General features: G+C 44.1%; 2 protein-coding genes across 5 annotated transcripts; both read left to right on the top strand.

The window, feature by feature from the left end:
• The first annotated feature begins 2,883 nt into the window (after positions 1-2,883).
• On the top strand, positions 2,884-16,514 carry ccdc93 (CCC complex scaffolding subunit CCDC93). Of its 2 annotated transcripts, none has more exons than XM_083681944.1 (23): positions 2,884-2,904; positions 4,550-4,678; positions 5,043-5,156; positions 5,547-5,641; positions 5,761-5,872; positions 6,300-6,398; positions 6,614-6,670; positions 7,047-7,147; positions 7,901-7,937; positions 8,422-8,520; positions 8,617-8,667; positions 9,142-9,228; positions 9,556-9,669; positions 10,729-10,791; positions 10,910-10,983; positions 12,539-12,620; positions 13,061-13,135; positions 13,466-13,646; positions 14,164-14,246; positions 14,371-14,408; positions 14,557-14,641; positions 14,985-15,098; positions 15,412-16,514. In XM_083681944.1, exons 2-23 carry the CDS (start codon positions 4,598-4,600, stop codon positions 15,466-15,468), a joined length of 1,899 nt encoding a protein of 632 aa, XP_083538070.1. In that variant the 5' UTR covers positions 2,884-2,904; positions 4,550-4,597; the 3' UTR covers positions 15,469-16,514. The 2 variants fall into 2 exon arrangements, with proteins under 2 accessions (XP_083538070.1, XP_083538069.1); XM_083681943.1 differs by having other exon boundaries at positions 9,553-9,669.
• A 1,634-nt stretch (positions 16,515-18,148) lies between these two features.
• Positions 18,149-21,142, top strand: LOC310813100 (butyrophilin subfamily 1 member A1-like). Of its 3 annotated transcripts, XM_083681948.1 has the most exons (11): positions 18,149-18,234; positions 18,325-18,446; positions 18,593-18,643; positions 18,733-18,849; positions 19,105-19,203; positions 19,302-19,460; positions 19,588-19,725; positions 19,882-19,933; positions 20,096-20,122; positions 20,210-20,236; positions 20,445-21,142. In XM_083681948.1, exons 1-11 carry the CDS (start codon positions 18,216-18,218, stop codon positions 20,972-20,974), a joined length of 1,341 nt encoding a protein of 446 aa, XP_083538074.1. In that variant the 5' UTR covers positions 18,149-18,215; the 3' UTR covers positions 20,975-21,142. The 3 variants fall into 3 exon arrangements, with proteins under 3 accessions (XP_083538074.1, XP_083538073.1, XP_083538075.1); XM_083681947.1 differs by having other exon boundaries at positions 20,096-20,236; XM_083681949.1 differs by lacking the exon at positions 18,733-18,849 and having other exon boundaries at positions 20,096-20,236.
• The last annotated feature ends 2,234 nt before the right edge of the window (positions 21,143-23,376 follow it).

The raw sequence follows: 23,376 nt of genomic DNA, 5'->3' as shown, positions 1-23,376 counted from the left end.
TTGACTGGGTCTCATTTGGGGATTTAGAATCCTGATTTATATTATATAAATGTGTTTACGCATTCATTACAAAATGGGAACATTTTGAAGAGATTCTCCTTGTTTAACCAAAATGTCTGTCAGCATTTTACAGAAACATTGACAACACTAACAGTATCCTTTCACACAGGGTGACAAGGGCTCAGTTCACACGGAGTGAAAGAACCTTAGGACAGTTTATTATGAATTCATTCAGAATCACTATTGTCATGAGTTTTCTAAATTTACCAGGGTGACTCGCAAAGTCCTGTCTGCTGCAATACCCACAGTCCCTTGGGAGATGTTCTTAACCATAATAATTAGAGTGATAGAGGGAGTCTGGACTGGGGGTTTCAATTAGCTGTCAAGGGCTATTCGGAGGCCCCCTGACGCTGAGGGAAAATGGCCGGGGACCCAATTCATCATCCTGCCTGGTCCGATGTGTGTGTGCCTTTTCATTATCAACTGTGTGTGTGTGTGTGTGTGTGTGTGTGTGTCTCTGTGTGAGTGTGAGTGTGTGTGTGTGTGTGTGTGTGTCTCTCTGTGTGTGTGTGTGTGTGTGTCTCTCTGTGTGTGTGTGTGTGTGTGTGTGTGTGTGTGTGTGTGTGTGTGTCTCTGTGTGTGTGTGTGTGTGTGTGTGTGTGTGTGTGTGTGTGTGTGTGTGTGTCAGACCCCTGGTACAACGGTGACAGATGGGGAGAGGAGGTGGCGGATGGAGGCAGGGGTTGCACCCTTGTTGCAGTCATCCCGATTGGCGCAGTACAGGTCTCAGCTCCCCCCCTAATAGGCCCCCTGATCCTTCCGTTGTCTCTAATTAACCTCTAACCCCCTCCCTCCCTGCCTTATCCACCAATCCCCAGACAGGGATAACAAGACAAGAAAATGGCTGATAGTGTAGTAATTCCCATTCTGTGTGTGGCAACGAACACAGTACATGCAGTTAGTTTGGATATTATTAGTGCTGATCTGCTATCATACATCACTCTCATAATATAAACAATAATAATAATATACATGCCATTCAGCTGACGCTTTTATCCAAAGCGACTTACATTGCAGTGAGTGCACACATTTCAGTATATATGGTCCCAGCAGGAATCAAAGCCACAACCTAAGCGTTGTTAGCGCCATGCTCTACCAGCTGAGCCACAGAGGACCAACAACAAGTTACAACATTATATGAACAGATGTGCAAAGGCCATACAGTATTGAACATGCACTGTAATCGATTGAACATGAAGTGAAAATGTGTAAAACACATTATTTGAAATTTGAAAAACACTTCAGTGAAGACGGTTGTATTTTGCCTGCATGCATGTCGTAGCACATTCCCCCATCCACAGGGTACACAGGGTACACAGGGCAGGAAATCACTCACAAGGGTTTGACACGACATGCTCTCTGTTTGTCTGTCGGAGGCTGACATGCTGTGAACCCGCATTAACATCTGTAGCCCTGCTTCATACACAGCAACGGAGGAGCGGGCAGGCGGGAGACAACCCAGGAACAAACAGAGGAGCGGAGGAGACATGCTGGAGGTACGTCCCTCAGAAGGCATTCTGACATTTACGGCAACAATAAAAAAATAAAACAATGAAATCCAGACAATGACATTGTGTTAATGCTTAATGACCCAAAGTCATAATAGAAAGTCACATTATCTGTAATTACTTGATCATACATCTTTTTGCATGTCATTTGCTGGAACGTGAGTGCACACACACACGCAAGCAAGCAAGCACGCACTGCCGCACGCGCACACACACACACACACACACACACACACACACACACGCACTACTTTCTTTAGCACCAATCTATCAGCCACAGAGGAGAGAATGCATCTCATCTCTCAGAGCTTGGGACACAGAGGGTGGTTCTGGGCGATTCAGAGTCCACTAGTTCATCATTGTCTAGGAAAATTCTGGTGACTAGGAGGAAAAATGCTAATGTCTCATAGCTGGCAACACAGCGGGCACAATACCAGCGTGTGTGTGGCATATTGAATGATAATGACAAAGCAGGCTATCTCCCCTGTGAGCGGGCCTGCAGAACGATGATTACAGATTGGCCAGTGTATCTCCCCACCCCCCCCCCACGAGGGGCCGTGATTCTAATGCTAATCACAGTTGGAGCCCATTGAAATATATCTGTCTTGCAAGACAAGCAGAGGAAGTCGAACTGAATAAACCAGTTAAGCCATACAATTGTGTATAACTACAGTAGCCTACTGTGTTTATTTGACCAAATGAAACCCATTGGAATTCTTGTACTGTGCGTTTCAACCTTCCCTAACCTATTGCACCATCTGCTGGTTCCAGAAAAACTACAAGCCTGGTTTTGTGAGGAACAAATTATTTTGGTACAGTAAGTCTTTCCTGATTCACAATAGCACTGGGTAACCCATTGTTTGTATAGAAAGGAGCTGATGGAGAGGTTGAAAGTGTTCCCTCAGGATATTCATCCACACCTACGTCCTGTACAATGCACCAATCATCACACAGGTACCAGTCCACTCTCTCTCTCTCTCTCTCTCTCTCTCTCTCAGTCAGTATGAAATGCACTAAATGGGATTCATCATCCATCCATTACTAACTATGAGACAGACTCCTCCAGTGCAGCTCGCCAGTAAATATCAGTCATTTCTAGCTGCTTTGTTTTCATATCCGAGGAGTGAAACAAGAAGGGGCCTCAGCCTCCGAGCCGCGCGCAGTGACGCTCAGCTGCACACTCAATGTAGGTTAATGGAGGGGGGCGGGGCGCGGGGGGGCGCTGTCCGTACCGCCGCCGTGATTGGCTGGCTCCCCGCGGCTCCCCGGCAGCAGCGCGGACTGTCACAGTTAATCAGGAAGTGTCTCTTTAACATCGGCCTGGGCTATCAGTGAGGTGAGCCCATTTGCTATTCAGGACGAAACAGATGATAAATCATTTGTACATAATTAGTGCTCAGCAAGGTTACAACTGACACGTATTTTCATCTTAATTAGGGAGGAAATTTGTTCCATTAATTTAATTTGGTACACATGAGCGCGCTAGCACCTAACTAAGTTAATTCTACACCTGTCAGGGTGGGGAGGGTGTGGAGGAGTTGGATGAGGAGAGAGAGGGAGAGAGACTCCTCTATCAGGCTACATTATTCCATATGTAGGCCATGATAGCAATGGGAGACGTTGGAAGAGTGTAAGCGTATTGAAAAGCTATGGGTTTTGGGCACTGGGAAACTATTACTGCAATGTAATCACAACACAGTATTAACAGTGTAATAATCCATTACAGGAAGAAAATATTTATTGAATCATTCAATCCAGCATCCTCTGCAGATCGGCTCTCTGAGTGCAAAGGGGCAATGTGCCTTCACCATAAAACAAACATGTAACACTATCACACTTCTACACGTTGCGGAGGGCAGACCAGTTCTACTATGAGATGGCTGTGGTCCACATACCCTCTGTTCAGTGATTCAGTGAAGGACAGCTATTTGTATTTGTGAGTGAGAACCACTGTTTGTAATGGTTTCAGCCGGCTGAACTCAGGTTAGTCCAAGGACTGGGTCTCTTTTCAGAGTCGAGGAGGCTGAGGAGGGGAGAGTCTATGAAGCTGTCGTAATAGAATGAGAGAGAGAGAGAAAGAGAGAGAGAGAAGGACAGAGAGAGAGAGAGAGAGAGAAAGAGAGAGAGGGACAGAGAGAGATAAATCGAGAGAGACAGAGAGAGAGAAATAGAGAGAGAGAGAGAGATAAACAGAGAGAGAGAGAGAGAGAGAGAGAGCAGATAGAGAAAGAGTGAATGACTGATTTAGGAACTATGGGTTTGTTTCTAATGGAATTCTCCGGAGCCTCTTGGGCGCTCAAGCTGACAACTATTACCTGCACTGATGCATAGTCCATAATGGGCTCCCCCTCTTTAATGGAGTGTCTAACACGTGAAATACAGAGATGTCAGGTGCCAAAGCCTGCTCCCTCTCACCAAAGTGAAGGTCTAACACGCTCTCTAATAGCTTTTCTTTTGGACAGTGCCGCAATGTACTTACAAATACTGTTTATTGTGAATGTGCTACACACACACACGCACACACACACACACACACACACACACACACACACACACACACACACACACACACACACACACACACAGGTACATTCACAATTAATTAAGGGGTAATTAATTAGGAATTGTATTTCTCTCACTCTTAAATGATGGACATCAATGAAGAAGGCGACGGTGACTATGATATAAAAAAGTTGATTTGCTTGAATCAGAATCAGGGCGCCTCATACCTCCTGAATCAGAACGTTCTACCAATCAATCAGAGCTTTGATGACTGTCATCAGTGGCATTACACCTCCATCTGCTGGACGACAGTAGAACTGCACTATGAAGAACCGCTGCAGTTCTTAAACAACGCAGTAATTGTGTAAACTAGATTATGGTTATTTGACTCATGCATGTACTCATACAACAAAAGCGGTTGCGTATCTTGCACGTCTCATTTTTTTTAATTGTTGTGTTTAATTTTTCGTCACTGTCAGACGAGAGGTCATACGCTTTCATCATGTGACACACCACATCAGTCCAACATGGCGGCCAGTGTTTTCCAGAGAGTCAGAACAGGCTCGAAAATAGGAGCTCAATATGATCAAGAGGGCAACCTTATCCAGGTAACAACACTTTCATCTTAAGCAACACTGTGGCCTTGAGCTCTCCAAAAGTGGTGCGGTTAGCGTCATTGCAACCACACGATATTGGAAGGTGAACATGGGTGGGTGTGCCTGTCAAGCTAGCAGGCTAACTGGCAGGGAGATGTAGCCCAGCTAGCGTTAGTTTATTGACGTTTCAAAAAGGCAAAGGGAAAGTCTGCATGTCTACATGTATGTTTTTTCTGTGTAAAGATGTTTCAGAGTTGAACTAGTCTAGTGCCTAATGTCTTGGTAAGAGAGGATAACTGGTAGCTGGCTTGCCTTCAGACGTGTTAGGTTTACATCTAGCTGCAGTTTGATAGATGAACCTCTGACTGGCGTGCAGGTGGAGACCAGGGAGGATGAGGAGCAGAGCATCAAATTGGCAGAGATCTTGGAGCTGCTGCTCGCTGCTGGATACTTCAGAGCCAGGATCAAGGGACTGTCACCTTTTGACAAGGTAGGTAACTTGACACTGCCAGTTTTCCTCTAGATCAGTGACTCTCATTCCTGCTCCTTGAGAGTTGCCACAGTGTGTCCGGGCTTTTGTCCCAGCTTATCGTATCACCCTTTGTTGAACTGATCAATAGCTCTTCAAAATGATGATGATCATTTTAGGATTAGCCATTTTCCCTTTAGATCAGTGACCCTCAATACAGGTCCTTGATTCACTCCTAATCGACTGATCTTCAAAGCCTCGATTAGCTGAGTTGTTGTGTGTTAGTGCTAAGGTGGAGCAAATCCTCCAGTGCAGTACTGTATCTCTCCGGGACCAGGAGTGAAGAGCACTCCTCTAGGTACACTTCCACTCTGCCTCCCTGACGTGTCTGTCTGACGTGTCTGTCCACAGGTGGTTGGAGGGATGACCTGGTGCATCACCACCTGTAACTTTGACATTGATGTGGACCTGCTGTTCCAGGAGAACTCCACGATCGGACAGAAGATGTGAGTCAGCTCTCCTCTCCTCTCCCTCTGAGCTGTGTAGATGCACTAACTAGTGGATGTTATTCACAGTGCAGGACGTCCAGGGCTGCTGTGTGACCGTGTGTGTCGTCTGCCTACAGAGCTCTCACAGAGAAGATTGTGTCAGTTCTGCCTAAGATGAAGTGCCCCCATCGCCTTGAGCCCCACCAGATCCAAGGGCTGGATTTCATCCACATATTTCCAGTAATACAGGTGTGAGCATTGCTATATCACAGGTCACAGGTGTATCACAGGTCACAGGTGTATCACAGGTCACAGGTGTATCACAGGTAACAGGTGTATCACAGGTCACAGGTGTATCACAGGTGTATCACAGGTCACAGGTGTATCACAGGTCACAGGTGTATCACAGGTCACAGGTGTATCACAGGTCACAGGTGTATCACAGGTCACAGGTGTATCACAGGTGTATCACAGGTGTATATTTGCTAGCTTTAGAATAACCGAGCAGACACCCTGCAGTGTGCATCAGTTACCCAATAGGACTGTGGTATTGGAATTCATACTGATATGATTAATAATCTGTCGTTTGACGTCACAAGACAAGTGGATGTACTTTGGTGTTTGTGTGCAGCCGGTCGTGTTGCGCCTGTTTGAAATGTCTGTGTCTGTCTCCCAGTGGCTGGTGAAGAGGGCCATAGAGACCAGGGAGGAGATGGGAGATTACATACGAGCCTACTCTGTCTCTCAGTTCCAGAAGACACACAGCTTCCCTGAGGTGAGGGTTGGCGGGCGAACAGTGCATGTGTGTTGGTCGAACAGTGCATGTGTGTTGGTCGAACAGTGCATGTGTGTTGCCTTTTCGGGGGTGTGCAAAAAAAATGTGTGCCAAAAAAAAAAAAATCATTAAAGTACTCTTCTTCTTCTTCTTCTTCTTCTTCTTCTTCTTCTTCTTCTTCTTCTTCTTCATCATGTTTTCTCCCTCCATCCTAGGATGAAGATTTCAGAGACAGGAGGAGTAGTGCTGTGAAAGCAGTCCTAGATGTATCAGTGAGTAAATCCATAAATATGATAATATGTACAGCACCAGTCAAAGGTTTGGACACACCTTCTCATTCAATGGTTTTTCTTTATTTTTATTATTTTCTACGTTGTAGATTAATATTGAAGACCTCAAAACTATGAAGGAACACATATGGAATTATGTAGCAAACAGAAAAGTGTTAAACAAACCAGAATATGTTTTATATTTTAGATTCTTCAAAGTAGCCACCTTTTGCTTTGATGACAGCTTTGCTCACTCTTGGCAAGGTGTGTCCAAACTTTTGACTGGTACTGTACTTCTATATAAATAAGTCCTCTAGCCTTATGGTCTGTATACTGTACTAGGTCTCTGAGATATCTTCTTCTTCTCTGGTTTTGACAGGAAGTGTATAAACCCCAGAGGAAGTACAAGAGACAGGTGGAGGCAGGTGAGCTGTTGGACGAAGAGTCCAGGGTTCACTCCACTCTCCTGGAGTATGGCAGGTAAGATACAGCTCTCCATGTTTATCTTTCTGTCTTCCAACCCCCCGATTTCTGTCTCTCTCTGCCTCTCTGCCTTTCCCATTCTCTGTCTGTCTGTCTCTCTCTTTTCCCCCACTCTGTCTCTCTCTTCCTCTCTTCCTCTCTGTCCTCCAATTCTTCCTTTCTTTCCTTCTCTCTCAGCCAACCCTAATATCACAGTGTTATGTTTGACTGTTGTTCTACCATAACCTTTTCTCACCATGCTGTTCTTGCTCCATCCACCCCTGTCTTAGAATGTCACATTACCTTCTGTAAGTACTATGTGTGTGTGGACTGGTTTGCTGCAAGTGCTTTCGAACGAACATGTGTGTGTGTGTGTGTGTGTGGTTTAATTACAGCAGAGATTTGCTGTCCTATCCATTGTTTTGCTGCTTTGCTGTCCTATCCATTGTTTTTGGCTGTGGCACAGAGTAATAGACATTAGGAGTGGATGTAGCCTATTCTGTGTCTTTACAAACCTGTGTATTTGTTTATGATTTGTTTGTTCATTTGTTCTGGGTGTATCCAGTCTTATGCCTTCAGCATGGTACATTTATTCTATTTTGACGAGTCTATTGCAGACCGAGCTTAATTGCAGGTGTGATGCAGGTGTGTGGAATGCAGTGTGTCTTATGGATGTAAAGGGAGTGTGTGTCCTGGCTGGACCAGGTGCCTCCTGTTAATCATGTGATCCTCTTCTCTGTTACGATTACAAGTGTCTGTCTTCTCTTTCAGACGCTACGGATTCAGCAAGCAGTCAAAGCAAGACAAGGTGAGCATCACTGAGATGGGATCCAGTTACGAAGCCTCCCTTTTAATCACCGAGGGCTACGAGACGTTAATGACACAGTCTTAATTAGAAGCCCATAACTACAGCCTTACACCCACACTTCCTGTACAAGGACTGTGATCATTTGGAGGTCTTTTTGATCCGTTATTACAAGGCTGGCAGGTGGATCACAGATCTGGTTCATTCATCACACACACGCGATACAGCAGGGTTTGAATAGAGCAATGAGATCACAGGTGTACTGTTACTGTTACGGTACCTGGATGACATCAAGTGGAGGGGTGAGAGAAACACCTGTGTCTTCAGCTCTGCTTCCATGTCCATCACGAGACGCAGTCACGAGACCAAGGGGGGGCGAATCTCCTCTCCTTGCCTCCTTGCCTCCTTGTCTCCTAGCCTCCTAGTGCACACTGATCTCCGACCAGCTTTTTGCGACGCGCTCACGCTGTCCTCTCTCGTCCCGCAGGCCGACGAGCGGAAGAGCTCATTGGCTCAGGGCTCTCAGGCCACACCCTCGGGGATGACGGAGGTGTCTGAGGAGGAGGATCTACAGGCAGCAGAGGAGGTGAGGTCACGTGACACCCGCGGTCGTCCCGGGCCTGTCCGAGAGCCGCCGCTGTGGTGATGTCACTGACGTTGACTCTCTTGTGTTTCCTCCCAGCTGCGTATTAAAACGCTGATGACCAGCATGGCTGCCATGGCGACCGAGGAGGTAAGCAGGATGGATCTTCTGTATGTACTTGTGATTGGCCCTTGTCTTGGTGTCCTGGATAGCCAACGTAACTAAGAAGCCTGCTACGTTACAACCAATGACAACACGTTAGCGTTTTGTGTGGTGTTTACCTAGCAACAGTACTTTAATCGGCTACAAAATGAAGCATCATCATTTATGGATTTTTGGTGAATGTGAGTGCTGACAGTTTGGGTGACTTTATTCACCCTCGGCACTGAATGAGTTAAACACATTTATGTGGGGCGCTCGGTGGCGTAGCACACTAAGGTGCGTACCATATCATCGCAAGGTCCCTGGTTCGATTCCGGCCATCGACATATCCTGCATGTCATCCCTCCTCTCTCTCACCCATCCTTCCTGTCAATCTCTACTGTCTCTATCCCAATAAAGCAGAAATGCCCTAAAAACATATTTTAAAAAATAAATTAAAAAAATGTGTGTGTTTTCCTCCAGGGGAGGCTAACCGCTAGCACCGTGGGCCAGATCGTGGGCCTGCAGTCTGAGGAGATCAAACAGATTGCATCGGAGTACGCTGAGAAGGTGAGCTTCTGACACGTGTACAGAACCAGTCAAAAGTTTGGACACAAACTTGCCAAGAGTGTGCAAAGCTGTCATCAAAGCAAAAGGTGGCTACTTTGAAGAATCTAAAATATAAAACATATTTTTGTCTACAACATAATTCCATATGTGTTCCTTCATAGTTTTGATGTCTTCAATATTAATCGACAATGTAGAAAATAATAAAAATAAAGAAAAACCATTGAATGAGAAGGTGTGTCCAAACTTTTGACTGGTACTGTGTCATAAAATGTCCTGGAGGAACGTTTACTATTGATAAACCTCTCCGACACCGTTGGCCAATAGCAGTCGGGGCGTTCGTCGGAGGACCGTCCGGAGCGGTACGGGCCGGTCCAACAGCACCGGAGGATGGTGACGTCTCTCAACAAACAGATCCAGCAGAAGACCAAACAGCTGGAGGAGGTGAGGCTCTACTCTCCACTGCTCTACTCTATTCTACTCTACTCTCCACTGCTCTACTCTATTCTACTCTACTCTATTCTACTCTACTCTCCACTGCTCTACTCTATTCTACTCTACTCTCCACTGCTCTACTCTCCACTGCTCTACTCTATTCTACTCTACTCTATTCTACTCTACTCTATTCTACTCTACTCTCCACTGCTCTACTCTCCACTGCTCTACTCTCCACTGCTCTACTCTATTCTACTCTACTCTATTCTACTCTCCACTGCTCTACTCTCCACTGCTCTACTCTATTCTACTCTACTCTCCACTGCTCTACTCTATTCTACTCTACTCTCCACTGCTCTACTCTATTCTACTCTACTCTATTCTACTCTACTCTACTCTACTCTATTCTACTCTACTCTCCACTGCTCTACTCTACTCTATTCTATTCTACTCTCCTCTACTCTATTCTACTCTACTCTATTCTACTCTACTCTACTCTCCTCTACTCTATTCTACTCTACTCTCCACTGCTCTACTCTATTCTACTCTACTCTCCTCTACTCTATTCTACTCTACTCTCCACTGCTCTACTCTATTCTACTCTACTCTCCACTGCTCTACTCTATTCTACTCTACTCTCCACTACTCTACTCTATTCTACTCTACTCTATTCTACTCTACTCTACTCTCCTCTACTCTATTCTACTCTACTCTCCACTGCTCTACTCTATTCTACTCTACTCTCCTCTACTCTATTCTACTCTACTCTCCACTGCTCTACTCTATTCTACTCTACTCTCCACTGCTCTACTCTATTCTACTCTACTCTCCACTGCTCTACTCTCCACTTGTCTTTTATCCACATTACAAAGAAATCATTCCTTGAAGGGAGGGTGACTTTGATAGAACCTGTGTGATATGTCACTGGTCATCATTATCCCTTCTGCCCGCTGCTGAGATCGCTTTAAACAGTGGAAGGATACACAGTCGTATAGGTTAGTATATAGTATATGCTTACTAAAAGGTGTGTGTGTGTGTGTGTGTGTGTGCGTGCGTGCGTGTATCTAGATGCAAGCCAAGCATTTAGAGGTGAAAGCAGGATGTGAAGAGGCCAAGACCAGACTGATGGAGGTGGGGCATGTATCTTTACACACTGCAAATACATTTCTCTCAACAAAACAAATATTTAAACATGTTCACAAAACAAATATTTAAACGTGTGTGTGTGCGTGCGTGTGTGTGTCCCCAGGCCACGGAGGCGACAGAGAGGCTGGAGAAGGAGCTGGGAGCTCTGGAGGAGGTGGAGACTCAGGCTGACACCCAGTGAGTGTTGGAGGAAGAAAAGATGAGAAAATACATCAAATATCTTCTTTTTTATTTTTATTTTTTTCAAAACTCTTCTCGATCAGTCTTATTATGCTGTCTTCATGTATGTTGTCTTCATGTATGTTGTCTTCATGTATGCTGTCTTCATGTGTGTTGTCTTCATGTATGTTGTCTTCATGTGTGTTGTCTTCATGTATGCTGTCTTCATGTATGTTGTCTTCATGTATGTTGTCTTCATGTATGCTGTCTTCATGTATGTTGTCTTCATGTATGTTGTCTTCATGTATGCTGTCTTCATGTCTTCATGTATGCTGTCTTCATGTGTGTTGTCTTCATGTGTGTTGTCTTCATGTGTGTTGTCTTCATGTATGCTGTCTTCATGTGTGTTGTCTTCATGTGTGTTGTCTTCATGTATGTTGTCTTCATGTGTGTTGTCTTCATGTGTGTTGTCTTCATGTATGCTGTCTTCATGTATGTTGTCTTCATGTATGTTGTCTTCATGTATGCTGTCTTCATGTATGCTGTCTTCATGTGTGTTGTCTTCATGTATGTTGTCTTCATGTATGCTGTCTTCATGTGTGTTGTCTTCATGTATGTTGTCTTCATGTATGCTGTCTTCATGTATGCTGTCTTCATGTATGTTGTCTTCATGTATGCTGTCTTCATGTATGCTGTCTTCATGTATGTTGTCTTCATGTATGTTGTCTTCATGTATGCTGTCTTCATGTATGCTGTCTTCATGTGTGTTGTCTTCATGTGTGTTGTCTTCATGTATGTTGTCTTCATGTATGTTGTCTTCATGTATGTTGTCTTCATGTATGCTGTCTTCATGTCTTCATGTATGCTGTCTTCATGTATGCTGTCTTCATGTATGCTGTCTTCATGTATGCTGTCTTCATGTATGCTGTCTTCATGTATGCTGTCTTCATGTATGTTGTCTTCATGTATGTTGTCTTCATGTCTTCATGTATGCTGTCTTCATGTATGCTGTCTTCATGTGTGCTGTCTTCATGTATGCTGTCTTCATGTGTGTTGTCTTCATGTGTGTTGTCTTCATGTGTGTTGTCTTCATGTATGTTGTCTTCATGTATGCTGTCTTCATGTATGTTGTCTTCATGTATGCTGTCTTCATGTATGTTGTCTTCATGTATGCTGTCTTCATGTATGTTGTCTTCATGTATGCTGTCTTCATGTCTTCATGTATGCTGTCTTCATGTATGCTGTCTTCATGTATGCTGTCTTCATGTGTGCTGTCTTCATGTCTTCATGTATGCTGTCTTCATGTATGCTGTCTTCATGTATGCTGTCTTCATGTATGTTGTCTTCATGTATGCTGTCTTCATGTATGCTGTCTTCATGTATGCTGTCTTCATGTATGCTGTCTTCATGTATGCTGTCTTCATGTATGTTGTCTTCATGTATGCTGTCTTCATGTATGCTGTCTTCATGTATGCTGTCTTCATGTATGCTGTCTTCATGTATGCTGTCTTCATGTATGCTGTCTTCATGTATGTTGTCTTCATGTATGCTGTCTTCATGTGCACCACCACAGCCTGCTGGAGAAGCTGAAAGCTCTGGTCGCCATGAACGAGAACCTGAAGCATCAGGAGCAGGAGTTCCGCACACATTGTAGAGTGAGTTTTACTGTTTATACGCTTGTACACTTTCCCCTCGTACATTAGTACAACATCTCATTGAACTTAGGGCAGAATGGATGTTTTAAATGCACCTACATCAGACATGTAGTCCATCTGAAGTGTGTGTGTGTGTGAGTCCATCTGAAGTGTGTATGAGAGTCCATCTGAAGTGTGTGTGTGTGTGTGTGTGTGTGTGAGAGAGTCCATCTGAAGTGTGTGTGTGTGTGTGTGTGTGTGTGTGTGTGTGTGAGAGAGTCCATCTGAAGTGTGTGTGTGTGTGTGTGTGTGTGAGAGTCCATCTGAAGTGTGTGGTTTATGTGTGAGTCCATCTGAAGTGTGTGTGTGAGTCCATCTGAAGTGTGTGTGGTTTATGTGTGAGTCCATCTGAAGTGTGTGTGTGAGTCCATCTGAAGTGTGTGTGGTTCATGTGTGTCCAGGAGGAGATGGTCCGTCTGCAGCAGAACATTGAGGACCTGAAGATGGAGTCAGGAGATGACACTGAAGACGAGAAGGTAGCCCAACGTTCCGAAGACGGTCCGTTCCTGTCCAGCTGATGAATGTCGATGTTAAACAAGATTAGATTGACTGACTCTCTCTCCCTCTTCCTCACCCCATCTCTATTTATGCCCCCTTCTCCCCCTCACTTACTCTCCCCCTCACTTACTCTCCCTCCCTCTCTCTCTCTCTCTCTCTCTCCCTCTCACGTTCTCTCTCCCTCCCTCTCTCTGTCTCTCTCTCCCTCTCCCTATCTCTCTTTTTCTCTATCTCTCTGTCTGTGTCTGTCTGTCTGTCTGTCTCTCTCCCCCTCTCCCTCCCCCTGCCCCTTCACCTCTCTCCCCTAGGAGAGGAGTCAGCTGATAGACAAGCAGTACACCACAGACAGAGAGAAGCTGCAGAAGATCAGACTGCTGATGGCCCGCCGGAACCGGGAGATCGCCATCCTGCAGAGGAAGATGGATGAGGTGCCGAGCCGGGCCGAGCTGACCCAGTATCAGAAGAGGTTCATAGAGCTCTACAGCCAAGGTTGGGGGTCTCCGCTTCATACGCTGATCTGGGTTCAGTGACTTGGTTTAACCCCTGAAATCTGGTCGCTGGATTTTAATTGAATATGGACCCTTGGCTCAGTACATGGCTTGATTGATTTAGAAATTAAATTAATTGTGGTCTGGGGTGGTCCAGTGGTCCAGCACCACGGCCTACAGTGCACACATATGCCCATGTCAGCATGGGTTAGAATCCGGCCCCTGCCCTGCTGACATCCCCTGGCCCCTGCCCTGCTGACATCCCCTGGCCCCTGCCCTGCTGACATCCCCCAGCCCCTGCCCTGCTGACATCCCCCGGCCCCTGCCCTGCTGACATCCCCCGGCCCCTGCCCTGCTGACATCCCCCGGCCCCTGTCCTCCGTACTTTCCCGTCTTTCTTCACTGTCTCTCTCCAATAAAGAAAACAATAAGAGTGGGACTGCCCCACAAAAAAAACTAAAAAACAAAGAAGAAATGAAATGAATGGCGGATGTTAATATTCTTCTCTTCTCTAACAGTTTCTGCAACACACAAAGAGACCAAGCAGTTCTTCACCCTGTACAACACACTAGATGACAAGAAGGTGTACTTGGAGAAGGAGGTGAGAGAACAGAGAGGGGAAACAAATGGATCAGTTCTATAGGTTTCACAGAGCCTGGACAGGTGACAGCAGCTTGTGTACTCCAATATTCATCCTCCTCCTCTGTCTCCATACGTTTCTGTAGGTGAATTTACTGAACTCCATCCATGACAACTTCCAACAGTGAGTATTCTCATTTCCTCAGAATGTTCAGGTACACCTTCTGTTGGCCCTGTGCCAGCTGGTGATGTGAAGGTTCTAATGTCCTTCAGCCCCACGCTTGGTGTTATGGGTAGTGTAGTCCAGCGGGCTCATTTCCTGTCTTTCCCAGGGCCATGGCGTCCTCAGGAGCCAAGGAGCAGTTCCTGAGACAGATGGAGCAGATCGTGGAGGGAATCAAACAAAGCCGCATCAAGGTAATAAATAAAATAACAATAATAATAATATTTTTTCCTTCTTCTACCATTGTGACCCCTGGTCTGAGCATTGATTACTTACTATCTTATGATGACCGATGGTCTATTCATCAGTCATCATAAGATAGTAGATACTAGATACTTACTTAAACAAATGTATCTGTTGTAAGTCGTTTTGGATAAAGGCTAAATGCCATAAGTGTGTGTGTGTGTGTGTGTGTGTGTGTGTGTGTGTGTGTGTGTGTGTGTGTGTGTGTGTGTGTGTGTGTGTGTGTGTGTGTGTGTGTGTGTGTGTGTGTGTGTGTGTGTGTGTGTGTGTGTGTGTGTTCTGTCCACCCGTCAGATGGAGAAGAAGAAGCAGGAGAATAAGATGAGGAGGGACCAGCTGAATGACGACTACCTGGAGCTGCTGGACAAGCAGAGACTCTACTTCAAGACCGTCAAGGACTTCAAAGAGGTACTTCCCCATTGAGGCAATACTGCCCTGTAGAAACAGCATAGATACAGTAGAACGCTGTGGTACGGCAGGGATGAGTTGCTTTGTTCATGTGACTTAATGAGCTGTATTGATTCCAAATGCATTCTAAACTGAATTAGAATTGTGGAAAAGGATTCTTTAGGTTATTGAATTTGGTTTTTATTGCGGTTTATGAAAGCTGAGAATGTGTAGTTGGCTGTGACCGAGAATGTCACCCATGCAACAGTTTACTTGGAGTGAATCGTTGGGGTTCTGTATTTTTTCCTCATTGTATTTATCTTCTTCTCTACAGGAGTGTCGCAAGAATGAAATGCTGCTGTCCAAGCTGAGGGGGAAGGGAGCCTCCTAGCCCAGACTCACGCCCCCTCCTAGCCCAGACTCACGCCCCCTCCTAGCTCAGACTCACGCCCCCTCCTAGCCCAGACTCACGCCCCTCCTAGCCCAGACTCACGCCCCCTCCTATACAATCTTCAAATGTCTATTTCATTTGTTACTGAATCATGAATTATTCTCTGTAATCTCAATTATTTGGAGATCATCTGCATTGCCTTATTCTGCCTGTTGTGTTGTGATTTTGAAGCATGTCGTTGGTGTCCTGTGTAGCTGTGACTGACGCTGACTCTGATCCTACACCAAGCCATCAGTCTGAATGTTCTATTTACTCATGTGCCGTTCACCTGTGCCCCAGTGATTTGAACCAATACTACAGCCCTTATGTGATACAGTACATACTGTATATATATATATCTGCCATTTACCTGATGCTTTTTTCCAAAGCAACTTACATTACAGGGAGTGCATACATTTATCAGTGTATATGGTCCCAGCGGGAATTGAACCCACAACCTAAGCGCTGTTAGCACCATGCTCTACCAACTGAGCATCAGAGGACACCATACTGCATGATATTATTCCATGTGTATAATTTGCACTTAATCTGTACCCCTGTCAGTGGAGGTAGAAATCGGAGGATGGGCTCATTGTAATGCATGGAGCGGAATGAGGAAGAGCATGTGGGCCTGTCCTCTGATCTACCTCCACCAGCCTCCACTGACTGCTGTTCTAATTTAAACAGCTCTTTCAGACGTGAACGTTCTGTAAATGACTGAAAGCCGTCAGACTAAGTTTGGCTTCACCTGTATCAGTATTAATACAAATACATGTATGAACAGAGGTTGTTAGTGTTAAATGCAATCATGAAACCCCCAATAACTATAACTACTAACTGTTGCCTTTCAGAATTTGTATTGAATAAATACTGCACTGAATATTTCTGTTGTGTGTTATGGTGCTCTTAAGTGCAGCATTTTTACACAGGCAAAATGTCAGCCCTAAACCCACGTGTCTTTTTCTCGCCTGGCTCACCATTCCTATGTTGGTGTTCAATAAAATATTTGATTGCACTGCATTTGTGATTCTTCTACATGATGAAGTTTGAGAATGTAACTTTTGTAGCAGGATTTATAGAGCTGACAATTCATAATTCTTATGACTAACTAACTTACAGTATGTATGACTAAACCAGAAATTAGGTTTGGTAGGAGAGGGATTTTGACGAGACATTCCAAATTACGTTGTCAAGTGAGTGTTCCTAATAAAGTGTTCAGTGAGTATATATCTTGGTAGATGGTACTCGTTTCCCCTTTGCTCTGTTTTGAAGTTGGATCACAATGTGCATAACGTCTGTCAACAGCTGATGTTTGGGTTACAACACATTATTACAACACTACTGTTTGTCTCAATATCAGCAGTGAGTCAGCTGCACTGCTTGTGATACACTTGAGGAGACATTCACAGTTACGTAATTAAGACCTTTGTGTGTAGACGCAGAAAAAGTGCACTATTAGGCTGGACTATTGTTGAAAGGGTGTAGTCCAGACAGATGCCAGTGGAGCAGAGGCGAATGTATCTTTATCTCCACCCTTCTCCCTTGTAGATTATGTCAGAAATAACAACACAAGGACCAATACAAAAGAGCTCTAATCTAGTGGAGACAGCGTTCCAAGCTACGGTCTAGAAGAATGTTATTGCAACCTTTAACAGATCTGTATATGGCCTGGAATGTCCCCATAGAACAGTAACAGTAATTGTAGCTGGTAGCAAATAGTTGAATCCATGTATTTTTACCCATCAAATGTTTCGTCTTGTCTACAGGAGTGTCGATTATCACATACACTTTACACTGTGATGTGGCCTGTTGGGAGTATTGAATCAGTTCTCCTTGCCAAGTTGCCATGCTTATATCACAGGTTAGGTTAGGAGCGCAGAAACACTGTATGATGTTATGTCTGAATGTTTACTGTTTTTACAGTAAGTTCGATGTTTACCACATTGATCTTGCTGCGTGACGTACCCACCTGGACTTACACAGAGGCATACAAACGGACTCTGGTTCTACATAGAGACAGGAATGTGCTGTTATGTTCTGTCTACCAATGGGGCATTCACCAGTGCCCTGTCTGGGCATTTACCAATACACCACCCCTACTGTATGTCATAAAAACTGTAGGAGATTCTCCATGATATTCCATGTATGTACTCTGTGCTTCTTGGCAGGCACTGTACTGTTATTTTCTAATCAGTCTTTTCTAACTGATCCAGATTGTCTTGCTTGTACAGTATCAGTGTTAATTTCAATACATATTGATTTCTGTAATACTGTGCATGGAAGCGCCACTTACTGCAAATGAAACCACAAAACTCCCAATAAATATGTCCAGTCATAGTAGAGATACTATATTACACTGCTTGTATGTACTCAGTACTGACTGCCTTTCAAACTCTCTTTGCCCATTGCATAGATTTCAGACACAATTACATTTAAGTAAAATCAAGGATCAGGAAACGTTTGGGTCGTTAAAGAATAAGATAATTCAGAGACAGGTATCCAGTCTTTATATTGTGCTCTGCACTGAGATGTTTCTGTGTCTCTGCAGCGTCTCAAAATCGGATGTTCTGTGTTCTTAACTCCGCCCAGGGGCGGGACTTATAATCAAAACAACTTTAGGTGCGTGTCTCTGATGTTCTGCGCCAGACTGGAGAGGTGCAGAACGGAGTCTGTAGGCAAGACGATTGTGCATGAAAACTTAAGAAGCAATGCAAACTTCGACAGCGGGTGAGTAATAGGCTTATTCGAGGCAACATTCTTTGTTGATACCATTGATTGTGCTCATTTAGTTTTTTAATCGATTATCTTATTTTGCAGAAAACTGGAGTATTGTCGAGAGCAGGAGCTTTGGAGGTTTTGGCAGATCTTATAGAAAAACCAAGGTTCCCCTCGACTGTCGTTCTCAACCGTTCGGCAAGCCTAATTTTAGCCTTTCTCGGGTAGGAAGAAAGTATCTGTGTTTATTTGTGTATTTTTGAAATTCTGTGGGCGGAGACTTTCTTTCTCTTCCTGTTCTCTGGTAAACAACTTCTTATCTTTGGTTTCAGTATCAGTTATGTAAGGGCTGTGTGTGTTCTGTTTGCAGGAGATAAAAACACATTTGAAAATCTTTGCAGAATGGAAGAGTTTTCTAAAGGTAAATGGAATGGCTTTTTCCATATAATTATGGATTGAGTAGTTCTGTTCTGTCAGAATTCTGTCACAGAATTATATTTATGTTTGCAGGGAGGACTGTCCAAAAACTCCCTCTCACAAACTCCCCCAACAAGTCAGTCTCCATCTCTGGATGAGTCCAAAGTCATAATCAGAGAACTTTCCACACATCTTTCTAAGATCTCAAAGGTAGGAAACAGTGAAGGGGAGCACCAGAGGATGTAGCACCAGTTTCAGAGGGAGAAACTAAATAGGAGAGGGAAAGCAGGTTAATTGTCCACTGCAGGTTTACAACAGTATATGGGGAAGATATGCAAATTGCAAACAGATGGAAAGAGAAGAGCGTAGAGAGTAAGATATGGAATAATATACAGGTTATTATATCCTACTTGATATCCCTTTCAGTCAGATGCAAATGTTGTTTTCTGATTCCAAACTTTATAGAACCAAGACCATCTCACCAACAGCCATGAGGATGACTACAGCTTGGCAGAATGTCAACAGTTCATCCTACAATGGGCAGAGGAGCTTACCACCTTAAAGGTTACCAGTTAGAACAAGGACAAAGATAACCGGTAGCAACATCTGATATTGTTTTGCATATGCAACAAGCATGCAGTGACAAGCTTGTGTGTTTTTAGACGTCTGTGGGTGAATGCAGAACCTCACCAGGCTGCAGAGTTACATGGGAGGAGTATCTGGAGGAGGAGAGAACATCTCCAAAGAAGGCTGAGAGAAGACTTGAGGAAGCTCAGCGTGTCGTCTCCGGCTGGTCTGCAGGACTACTCTCACGAAAACAGGTCTGAGAAAAATAACGTGCAACCCAGTATCCTGATGAACAAGTATTGGTTGTGGCTTCAATGCTTACATTAAACAATCACAGTTTTTTGTCCAATACATGATAGTAGAATGTCTATGTCCCTGTAGGACTCAGTGTGTCCAGGTGTGGACGTGTGTGCAGTGCTGCAGGACCTGGAGAGACAGTGGAAGAGAGGGAAGCTACCCAACATGCTCCCTGTCATGGACTTCATCATCTGGAGTGTCCTCCAAGAGCTGCCTCAAGAGGTATGATGATACTGTACTGTGTGGAATATAACATGAGCGGTTATGGCATGGTATTAACATTGGAAGAGCTGTTTCCCGACCTAAAGATGTTAACACATGATGTTAAACAATCTATGAGTGGTTGGTAATTGGATCGTTGGTCATTTTGTTGTCCAGGGCTCCATCCCTCAACTGTGGCTGAAATCCAAGCAGAGGTTCAAACATACAGGTAGCCTCTCTTTAAGTATCAAACAAGATAACACGAGCATGACATATGTACCAAATTCTTTTTGTTTGTGATAACTGGTTCTCAGCCGTGCATTATGCCATTGATAACTCTCTGTTTACCTACAGCAAATACCTTCATAGATTTCAACTTTTTCATTTTCAGCCTCGATTGCAATGATTCCAGAGCCAGGTATGTTGTGTGTCGATAGGTCTGTAATGGATCAGTTGTCATTGTACTCAAGAGCTTTATTGCTAACGTTTTTTGGTCTCATTTCAGTGTGGGGTTGGATAAGAAAAGCAGCAGGTAAATTCATAGATGTTACGTACTGTAGAATAGATTGATATATCCATTACATACACATTAATTCTATCCATATGGAACATACAGCATAAACACCCATACATTTCTTGTATGTGCGTACAGTAGACAAATATTTGAACTACTTACTTACATTCTTTCACTCAACTGATACGTCAGACTGTACATCAAGTCTTATTTATTTATTTTGCAGTTGACATTGTCTTGGACCCCGAATCAGCCCATCCAGCGTTCATTATGTCCAAAGATAAGAAACGTGTTAGGGTGGGAAAAGTCATAGAGAGTGAGTATGATCCCAGTGACGGATCTGGCAGGACACCACACAAGTATGATGGGTGGTGGTGTGCTTTGGGAACAGAGGGCTTCACCTCAGGCAGGTATTACTGGGAGGTGGGGGTTGAGAGGAAAACGGATTGGAGAATAGGGGTAGTTAGGGAGTCCGCTCCAAGGAACGGCTTCTCAGATCTGAACACAAGAACAGGTTACTGGGCGTTGAGGATGCAGGTTGCTGGGCTTAAGGCTCTTACAGTTCCTGCTGTTGATATCCAGAAGCCAGAGGACCTCAGGAAGATTGGGGTTTACCTGGACATGGAGGAGGGGCAGCTCTCATTTTATGATGCTGTGAGATGCAGTCACATCTTCACCTTCAACGCCACGTTCTCTGAGAAGGTTTATCCGATCTTTGGCACTGTGGAAACAGACACAGATCTTACCATAATGTAATGCATGTGACAGGTCATCAAGATTTCGGTGGAGTGTCAGTCATTCTGAGACAGTGTACAGTGCTTTCAGTAACAATTCATTGCTTTTGATTCCCTGAAATAATGTAAATAGTGTAGACCAATATGTACGCAAAAACCTTCAAATAAAAAAAGAGAATCTATATTTTAACCTTGTCGTAATTGTTTGATTTCAAAGCTAACATTTTAGAGCACAGAGCCAAAACAAGAAACAGACTGTATCGAGCTGGGGCTTCCACACGGTAGAAAACAAGAATCCTAACCCTAACCACTGCCTCCACTTCACATGTGGTGGACTAGATAAATGTACTTTCGTTTGAGCTGTGAGTTCCTATTACTGCACTGAGAGCTATTAGCAATAGAGACCATTAATAAAAACATTTCCATGCAAGAGCATGAATCCATCTGAGACTATTTTCACATAAGAAACAGAATGTACAGGTGGCCTGGTTGGCCTGGTGGTTTCTAAACCAACATACCCCTTCCTGATCATGAATACCTCTGTGTATTTTAGGGTCCTTTGGTATCATATTATCTAAGCGTCCTGGTGGTCTGTAGAACAGCTGCAGAGTTCATAATGTGAATCTATATCATGATTGTCCTGAGTAAGAACAGGATCTTCTATATTTTGTTCCTGCATGTAACATGTATGCATTGTATGATGCATCTTGACAGCTTTTGAAAGAGTGCAACCAAATCAACAACAACAGGAAAAAAAAAACAGATGCATGTCTTAACTGGTTTCAACATTAGAGGAAGTACTCTTCTTCCCCTTTTAGTGGCTGCTTCTCACAAGCCAGAACAAGATCGAAGGAAAACATTGTCATTACTAGGGGGTGTTTTCAGATCACGATAATGATAAGATCGGTATGATGATTATCCAGTCTGGGGAGGCAACAAGCTGAGAGAATCAGAAAGCAAAGGGAGAAGATAATGACAGCTCACTTGAGCGCCAATGTTTGGCACTTTCTGTTTTACAATTGAACTATTTGAACCTTGACACTAAATTCCCCTGGGGTTTCAGGTGAAATATCCATGACTCACTGTTGATACTGGGAGGGAAATGTAGTGTTGGAGGAACCCATGTGTTCACTGTTTACTATCGACACCAACTGAGGAAAACCCAAACATGATGTAGAAACCCAGCAGGAAGAAATGTGAATGTTCTTACTGTAAATGACATCTGTACATGTCTTGTTCCTGGTAGCTGTGCTCACAACTCCATTGATTTGTATACTAACTCAGACGTTGTATCTCAATGGATCCAGTAAGGGATTGCAGTGCAATGGTTTGTGTTGTACAAAGTATCACAACACACAGTATATAGACACACTACATGTGTATAACAGTTTCACCTGGCACAGACTCATACATACAACAGTTTACACACACACACGCACAATATAATCACAAAAAATCAGGTTTGCATTGAGGTGACACTAAATTCCCCTGGAGTTTCAGGTGAAATATCCATGACTCACTGTTGATACTGGGAGGGAAATGTAGTGTTGGACGAACCCATGTGATCGCTGTTTAACATCGACACCAACTGAGGAAAACCCAAACATGATGATGTAGAAGCAGAAGCAGGAGTCTGTGGCATTGATACCATTGAATGGCCCTCTCGTTCCCCTGACCTAAATCCAATTGAGCACCTATGGGACGTTATGTATCGGTGCATCCGACGCCACCAAGTACCGCCACAGACTGTCCAGGAGCTCACTGATGCCCTGATCCAGGTCTGGGAGGAGATCCCCCAGGACACCAACTCATCAGGACCATGCCCAGACGTTGTCGGGAGTGCGTACAGGCACGCGGGGGCCATACACACTATTGAATGGGCAATGAGGAGCTAGAGGGCGCCCTCTGCTGGTCATAATCTCTTAAAGCAGCATACAGTATTCCATCATTTGATGGCTTGCCTGGAGGTTGTGGCATAGAGGCGGGGAAACGGAGGTCTAGGGTTCTGCATTGAGATTAGAAATTGTCTTGCTATAGGCTACAATATAATATTTTATTGATTGCGGAGGGGCTGATTAAGAGTTTATTATCCACAAAAAAAATCACTTTGACATAGGCTGTCATATTCTCCAAGAATCAATGCCTATATCATTCATTCATCAGTCACCCCTTTAAAGGGTGTAATGGTAATGATTACTGCATGGTAGGACCAAATGATTTATTTCAATTTATTTGGGTTTTTCAACTGTATTAGCAACTGTTCGGGTTAGCCACGGTACACATGTCTAATACGTTGTGTGCTTCATGTAATGTCGAGAATCACTACAGTATTTACCCAATTAAACATCAACAGCCATAAGCATCTGTTCAGCTCAATCATTAAAATGAAATCACTTAAATCCCCCCCAAAAAACAGGCTCCAGG

The sequence above is a fragment of the Argentina silus genome (assembly GCF_951799395.1).
Source record: "Argentina silus genome assembly, chromosome: 12".
In the NCBI taxonomy this organism is placed as follows: domain Eukaryota; kingdom Metazoa; phylum Chordata; class Actinopteri; order Argentiniformes; family Argentinidae; genus Argentina; species Argentina silus.
Note: the sequence above shows the minus strand (reverse complement) of the source record. Positions and strands in the feature narration are given on the sequence as shown.